General features: G+C 34.4%; 1 protein-coding gene across 1 annotated transcript in view; it reads right to left on the minus strand.

Annotated features, from left to right (window-relative positions):
• COL21A1 (collagen, type XXI, alpha 1) overlaps positions 1 to 6,517 on the minus strand; it is a 196,036-nt gene extending 189,519 nt beyond the window's left edge. Inside the window, exons 1-2 of the mRNA XM_006893157.1 lie at positions 6,469 to 6,517; positions 3,106 to 3,234 (exon numbers count right to left, since the gene is read on the minus strand). Of these exons, the coding sequence (XP_006893219.1) occupies positions 3,106 to 3,234; positions 6,469 to 6,517 (178 nt within the window). The remainder of the gene's footprint in view (positions 1 to 3,105; positions 3,235 to 6,468) is intronic.
• Positions 6,518 to 8,911: the final 2,394 nt, after the last annotated feature.

The raw sequence follows: 8,911 nt of genomic DNA on the forward strand, positions 1-8,911 counted from the left end.
TGGCACATAACAATAACAACAACTTATACATTTGAGATGATAGAGCTTAAAATACTCCAATTTTGCTATTACTGTAAATCACCCATCACAGTCACCAATAAAAATGAACAAAATTGTTATAAATGTAAGAATGAATACTATTTTAAAACACAGTTAATTGTAAAAATGGAAATTTAGCTTAAAAATGTAAGTGCAATAATAGCATTACTCTCACAGGACCATATTTAAGGGGTGCGGTACTGCCAGATGGTCTGAGGAACAAAACTCCTTCAGCCTCCACTACAGTTACTGTTGTCAAATCTCAGGGCAAGAAGAGTAAAAGTGCAATTCTATCCAGAGGCAGAAATGCTAGTCTTCTGTGGTTTTTGAAGTTGAACTGAAATATGGCATTTTTAAAATAGATATAATCAGATTTTTGTTCATTTTTATTTTCCCTTTTGATTGGCAGTATAAATTAACATAGCTTCATTTTTATTGATGTTTCATAGGAGGACAAAGAGAACAAAAAAGTTTTATTTTACAGCTTATCAGAATCTTCGAAAATACTATAGACTTATGGTTATCTGGACCTGATGTTGTCAATGTTGTTGTTGTAAGTTGCTATCAAGTTGAGTAAGACTCAGTGATCCTATGAAAATAGATATGAAACCAGTTTTATCCTGTGTCATTCACATGATCTCTGACACACTACAGCCCATTGAAGCAGTTATTGTGTCAATCCACTTGGTTGACAGTCTTTGTCTTCTTCACAATCCCTTAAATTTTCCAACCATAGTGTCCTTCTCCAAGGAATAGCCTCTCCTAGCAACATGCTCAGAGTATGTGAGATGAAGCTTCATCATTCTTGTCTCCAAGGAGCATTCTTACTGAACTTTCTAAGACATACTTTTCTTTTGACAGTCAATGCGATATTTAGGACTCTTATCCCACACCATAATTCAAACGCATCAATTTTTCTGTCATCCTTATTCATTTTCCAGCTCTCAGCAGCCTAGAAAGTGATTGAAAAGACCATGGTCTGAATCAGACGCATCTCAGTCCTCAAATTAATATCATTGCTACTCAATAATTTGGAGATATTTCCTGACTACAGATTTTCCCAGTGAAATGCATCCTCTGAACTTCTGGTAGCTGGTACCAAGTCTATTGATGAAGGATCTAAATAAGGTAAACTCATTAACAGTTTCAATCTTTTCTCCGTCTATCATGATGTTGCCCAGAAGTCCATTGTTGAGAATTTTTGTTTCCTTTACACTGAAATGTAATTGATATTGAAGGCTGCAGTCATTGATCTTCTGCAGAAATTGCTTCGAGTCTTCTTGGCTTTCAGTAAGCAAAGTTGTGTCATCTGCATACTAAAGGTAATTGATAAGTTTTCTTTCAATCCTGATGCCATAGTCTTCTTCTTAGAGTACAACTTTTCAAATTATTTCCTCAGCATATAAAGGAATAGATATAGAGAAAGGATATACACATTTCCTGATTTTAAGCCATGAAGTATTTCTTTGCTCTATTCAGATAATAGGGTCTCGGTTTAAATATAGGTTTCATATGAGCATAACTAAGTGCTCCGGAATTCCCACTCTTCTCAATGTTAGCCATAATTTGTTATGTTATTACCCATGAGTCAAATGCCTTTGCATAGTTAATAAAGCACAAATAGATATTCTGATGGTATTCTTTGCTTTCAGCCAGGGTCCATCTGACGTCAGTAATGATATGACTGATACCATGTCCTTTTCCAAATCCAGCTTCAACTTTTGCCAGTTCTCTGACTAAGGACTCTTCTAGCTGAACTTGACAGTATTTGCACATTTCCTACCTTTAGATTCTGTGTTTATAAACCCTTACAGGGTAATTCTTTGCCATTTTTTACCCTCTTCTTGTCTCAAAGTAGAAAAGCACAGAGGTTAGCCAAGAGCATGGGCATGGGTACAAAAGCAAGTATTGCCATTTATATCTAAGATTTAGAAAAACAAAAGCAAAATAAAAATCATTTCTTTCAAGAGACTTCTCCCTTTAAGGAATTAATGGTATCATAGAAAAGGAATGGAATTATGATCCAAAAGCATAGTTTTAAATAATAGTTACAGTTTTAATTAGCTGGCTGACTCTGGCACATCCTAGCAACTTTGTTAAATTTTGTGACTCTCTTTCCACTTTCAAAAAAAAAAATGAGAAAACTCTATCTTTTTTGTAGATATTAATCCTTGTAAAGTATTGGGGTGAATAAACTATAAAAGTGTAAAGCAAACATTAGATATTATCTTTTCAATAAATCTTAAGTTCAATCAAGTTGAATTGAATAATCTGATTTTTTTTAGTAGAAACCACAATGAATTTATAAGAAAGTATATAGGCTTATGAATTTAAAACATAAACATAAGTAAGCTTTTTAAACAGTATAATGTCTGAAAATGAAATTTTGGGTAGCAGAACTACAATAAATAAAGCTTTCCATTTCTGATGCAGGCTTTCCTACAGGCAATTAGGAAAATAGTCCCCACATACTGAGATTCCACTATGCTAAGCCATTTTTATGCAATATGTTATTCAATTCTGATAACTACTCTATGAGGCTAGTGTTATAATTTTATATCCATAGAGACAAATATTGCTACCAAGTTGATGTCAACTCACAGTAGCAACTTCATGAGATAAAGATTTATAGGCTGCTAAATGTTTCTAAAAATGCCTCATTCTTCTCCTATAAAGCTGATGGTGGGTTTGAACCATCAACTTTTTGATTAGTAGCTGAATGCTTTGACTATGGTACAATGAGGGCTTCTCCATCTCCATATCGTTAAAGAATCTGAGATTTGGACTCAAAGGCAATACACATAAAGTGATTAATCTAAACATGGAGGGGCTAAGTATTACACTGTTTATTTTTAAATTGATGGGTTAATAAGATAAAGTTTTACCAGAGAGTCCTCAAAATTATTTCTGAAGGAAACTCTTTTTCTTAGTCAATTCATAACATAACAATGCATTTATTTTAGCATTAAACAGAATAATAATGTTAAGTAATTGCTTGGACTCCTCCCATTTCTTTTCAGAATACAGTCATTGACAACACAAAGGTACCATGCTGGTATTTCTTACTTGATCTTATCTCGCCATCTCCAGCTAATATGGAATTTTGATGAAGCAAGGTGACTACTGTCCAAAGAAATGCAATGTATTGTAGAGTCATGGTTCTGTTTCTGCTAGACTGTTTTGGTTTTAGGATTCCTATAAAATAAAAAGAAAAAAAGAAAAGTAAATATAGTCAATAAATAACTATAAATCATGGTTGTTGTTGTTGTTGTTGTGTATTGTAGAGTCAGAACTGACTCATAGCTGATCCTTCAGTGGGTTTTTCAGAGGCAGTTAATAGCATGGAAGGAGACTGTCCATCTTTCTCCTGTGGTGCAGCTGGTAGACTCAAACTGTATGCCTTTGGGCTGGCAGTGCAACTCCTTACATCTAAGTCACCAGCTGTTGTTGTGTACTGTCAGGTTAGAAGTGACTCACAACTGATCTTACAGTGAGTTTTCAGAGGCAATAAATCACACAGGAGGAGACTGCCTATCCTTTCCCAACACAAAGCACCTGGTAGATTTCAACTGTGTGCCTTTGGGACTGCAGTAAAGGTTTTTTCCACTAGGCCACTAGATTTCCTATAAAGCACTAAGTATTATAAATTTTTCAAAATTTAATTGTCATCAAGTAAGAAACAACTCATACTAACCCTCCATTGGGTTTCTGATTCTGTAAGCTATGTGGGAGGAAGATGCCCACCTTTCTCTGAAGAAGCTCCCAGTAGATTCAAACTGCCAGAGAGGCATAGCCTTTGTATTAGGAGTCTAATTCCTAACGGACTAGATGACCAGAGGTTTAAAAATTTTTAAATACAAGCTCTGAAAGTTAGTGACTCTCTGAGAAAAGGTCATTTCAAAGTGTGGTTGATGTGTTCTGCAGTAAAATCTTCAATAAAAATGAAAATTAAAAATAAGCCCTTCATGCCCTAAAAAAATTCAATTTGCTGCCGCTGAGTTTGAACCAGCTCATAGCAGACCTTCCAGTGGTTTCTGAGACTGAAAAATGCAAAGGAGCAGACAACAACAACCTATCTTTCTCCTCAAGAGCCACTGACAGATTCTATCCACCAAAAGCCATGGCTATTAGCTTAGTAGAGCTAATTTCTATGGACTTTGTTACCCTGAGTTTATTTGAAGGCTCTCTCTTTGAATAATTCATAAAACGTGAGTATGTTTGAAGTAAGTAATTAAAAACAAACACAGGGAAACAGAAAATGTTGTCCCTGATTTTCTGTGTGTGTATGCATGCACTTTCAAACACATTCATATACATCTATGTACAGTTCATTTACTTTGTGTCATCATAAAACAAAAGAATCCTGGTCACAACTTTTGACTATAATAGGTCAAATCATGCCCTGGGAAATACATAATTAAGCAATGTCATCTTGAATACATATAATCATTTGTTCAGCTAAACAATTTATATCTGTTATTGTTTTCTCTATAGAGATATTTCTGTTGTAATTAAAATAATTTTCTAGATTCAAAGATGTTATTTAACATTTTGTCCAAAATGTTGAGGATACAAAATTATACAGGGGGTGACCAATCCATGGAGAAAGATTTCATGCTCGGAAGGGTGGAGGACAGCACAGGAGAGGAAGACTCCCAATGAGATGGACTGATACAGTGATGGGGGCAATGGGAGTTGGTATGTTAGAATTAGTAAGACTGGCTCAGGATAGTGCAGGCCTCAGAGCTGCTGTACATAGCATCGCTATGGGTTGCAGATGACTTAATACTACTCATAACAACTACTACAACAACAACAATCATCCGCTAAAGAAAATCAAAGTTTGATGGGGAAGACAAATGTATATTTTTTTTTCAAGAATTCACTACTGATGTATACTCTAACAAAGGATAAATACTGTGTGAGAGTAATCCAAGTCACATATTAGCTTAGAAAGTTTGCACGCTATAAACTCTAAGTTTCATTCCTATTTAAATTTCTTTAAAACATTTCAAGGGAAAAAAATAGAGCCTTCAGGATACAGTGAAGTTATGCTGGGAGGAGGAGATCTGGTGGCCTAATCAGTAAGAAGTTACGCTACCCACCTAATGGCAGGGAGTTTGAATCCACCAGCTCCTCTATGGGAGAAAGATAGACAATTTTTCCTATGAGATGTGCAGCCTCTGAAAACCCACTGCAGGGTAAGCAATGAGTCAATGAGTTTTACTCAGTGGTAGTGAGTTGGCTAGTTTAGTCAAGCTAGAAAACAGAAAAATGATTTTCTAGTATAAAACAGATAATAGCTAAACTGCAGAGACAGAAATTAACCAGCCCAAAAGGAAATATGATATACTTCCAGAAGAGAGTAGATAGGATGTAACAGAGTGCATGATACCATAGACTATTTCAAAAAATTAACAATGTGAGTGATGGAAATGCAAGGGGGAGGGGGAGATAATTATTAACTAATAAAAAGACTTTTTAAGGAAATAATATTTGAATGATATGTTAGTAAAAAACATAGAATGTTTATGTAATCATAATATTATAATTCTTTAGGGGTTAAGCCAACCAAAGCAGGAGCTGCCTAGATTTTAACCTAAAGAAAATAATCAGGGCAAAAGGATGCTCTGTTTCATGAATGTGTACATAACTTGTAAACTCTTAATTCTTCCACCGACTTTGCCTTCTGATATTGACGTGGTCTTGTAAAACAGAAGAGCCAGTCAGCAAATAAGAACAACAATAAGCAACATTTTATCTTGTGATTCCAGTCAGCATACTTGTGCACTTGTAAAACTTCTCAAATAAAAGCTATGAGAATTATAGGTCAAGAAAACACTCTGCCATTTGTCTCTCTCCCCTTACTTCTAGAGTAACTGTCTTGACTAGTTCATTCCGTGATCCAGCACTTTCCTGCTGGTCAGAAAAGTGCAACATCTAGTGACACCAATGTAATATGGGAGCAACATAAAATAAAGTAAAAGCAAAAAGACCCTCAGACTCACTGTCATCAAACAGACTCATATCTGATTATTGCTGAGGCTGCGAATCCTAGGAGAGGTGATTGTCCATCTATTCATTTCCTATGTCCACTAGTGGATTGGAACTATCAGAGAGATGTGACCTTTGTGTTAGCAGTGCACTTGCCTACTGATTACACTACCAGAGCTCTATATTATAACTAAATATGTAGAAATGAGACACTAGATGAATGAATTAAGAGGAAAATATTTTTATTTTTTTAATTGTGATTTTAATGAAAGTTTACAGAAAAGTTATCTTTTCATTCATTGCTGCACATTTTTACCCCTCTCTTCCCCTTCCCCCTCCCCTAGCTCACTTTTTAAAAAAATATGTGTTCATTATGACTGAGCATTTTTTAAAAAGGGAAATATTTTCTAATAACAAAGAAAATATTAGACTTACTATCTAATGACAACTGATCAAAAATATCACAGAATTGAAGTACAAACATATTTAGAATTATGAAATAATTACTAGTTAAATTAAAAATGTACATTTCTGAAGTTGGGAAGAATGAGCTATTGTTAACTTTAAATTATTTTCAAGTATTATATTCACAAATAATGTTAAAAAGAGATGTTACTTGTTTCAAAAGGTTATAAGAAGTGAGGAATGTACAGTCAATAAAGTGAAAAATAAAAATGTCTGGTAATAAGCTCTGAGTAAACAGACGTTAACATGAATATAAGACAAAAATAAATATTTAAAAATAATGTTTTTTTTCAAATTACAAAAGGACACAGATTTATTGTTCATTCAATTCACTATTTCGTATAATTGTTATATTTGCTCTTTAAAAATAATTCTTGCATTTTAATAAGTTAATGAGTATTCTTTAATATACTTAAAACACAAGAGCAAACAATATTCCGTGTCTAATTGGAAATGTAGTGTGAAAGAAGCATTTCAAAAAATTAAATTTTTTTATCTTATCTTTTTATAATTAATTTTAATGAAAGTTTACAGAGACTTAGGGTTTCCATCCATTAATTGCTGCACTTTTCTCCCTGCCCACCCTCTCCCCCCAACTGGCTCTTCTCTTTGAAAAGTAAAAGTATTTCATTGTTATACAATCCCTTCCCCCCCCCAAGTCCACTCTACCATGCAGCCTTCATTCTGGACTCCTGTCACGACAATAGTACCTAATCATATATTGCTTTTAAATAGCAATTTTTATAAGTCATGGATGTCAGAAGAGCCTCTGAGTATTGTATTGCAACACAGAGAAGCCACAACAAAGGAAAGCAATCAAGAAGTTAAGAAGCTGAATGGAAAATTTCAAAGGGCAGGTAGGTAAGTAAAGCAAAGTATTATGATTAACTATGTAAAGAGCTGGAGTTGAAAAATTAAAAGGAACAAAGTGGCTAAGCATTTCTTATGCTGAAGGAACTAAAGAACAAAATCAATCCCTGAGTTCCAGTTCTTAAAGATACTGATTGCCAAAATATTGAAAGACCCAGCAAGCATAAAAAGAAGATGGAAGGACTACATGGAGTCACTATACCAAAAAGAATTGGCTGACACAGAAGAATTTTTAAAAATTAGATACGATCAAGAGATGATGGTGATGAAGGAGAAAGGTCAAGTTCTTCTGAAGGAATTGGCAAAAAACAAGGCCCCAGGAATTGATGGAATACCAATTGACATATTTCAACAAACAGATGCTACTCTGGATATAATCATCAGGCTATGCTAAGAAATCTGGGGGAAAGCTGCTTGGCCAGCTGACTGGAAGAGATCCATATTTATTCCCATTCCCAAAAAAGGGTGATCCAACCGAGTGTAGAAATTATCAAACAATATCACTAATAAAACATGCAATCAAAATCCTGCTGAAGATTATCCAAAACAGTACATCAGCAGAAAACTGCCAGATGTGCAAGCTGGTTTAGAATAGGCCATGGCACTGGGGTCATCATAGCCAATGTTAGATGGATCTTGTCTGAAAGCAGAGAGTACCAGAGGAATGTCTATTTGTGTTTCATTGACTATGCAAAGGCATTTCACTGTGTGGACCACAACAAATTGTAGCTATCCTTGAGAAGAATGGGAATCCCAGAACACTTGATTGTGCTCATGCGAAACCTATACTTGACCAAGGAAGCAACTTAACAAAGATGCATAAGATATAATTTATACAATCAGTCAACTCAACCTTATGCATGTATTAATTGTACTGCACCCAACTAAATGTCAGTCTACTTTCTTCAGTGAACATGACACATTCTAGATAATTGACCACATATTAGGACACAAAGCAAGCCTCAACAAATTAAAAAATATTGAAATACTGCAAAGCATCTTCGCAGACCAAAATGCCATAAAACTAAATATTAACAAGAGGATAAAGCTTTAAAACTATCCACATGGAAACTGGATAACACCATCTGAGAACACAAACAGAATAAAAAATTAAATTAAAAATTTCATAGAAACAAATGATAATAAAGCCACAACATACCAACACCTCCAGTTTCTAGCTAAGGCTCAGGGCATAGCAATAGGCAAACACATAAAAAAAAATAAGAAAGATGTAAAATTAGTGGCTTAACTCGTCCATTAAATAAAAAAAGAACAACAATCTCACCCCACAGCCACTAGAAGAAAGTAAATTATAAGGGCTAGAGCTGAAATCAATGATATAAAAATAAAACAACTGAAGCCAGGAGCTGGTTCTTCAAAAGAAGCAATAAAATTGGCAAACTTAACAAAAGAAACAAAAGAGAAGGCGTAAATAACTTGTATAACAAATGATAGAGGTGTTCATCACAACAGAACCAGATGAAATTCAATTGATAATATAAAAATATTATGAAAAGTTATACTCTGACAAATCTGAAAATCT

This window comes from Elephantulus edwardii, unplaced genomic scaffold, assembly GCF_000299155.1.
Source record: "Elephantulus edwardii isolate Elephantulus edwardi_28Jun2011 unplaced genomic scaffold, EleEdw1.0 scaffold00124, whole genome shotgun sequence".
NCBI lineage: Eukaryota > Metazoa > Chordata > Mammalia > Macroscelidea > Macroscelididae > Elephantulus > Elephantulus edwardii.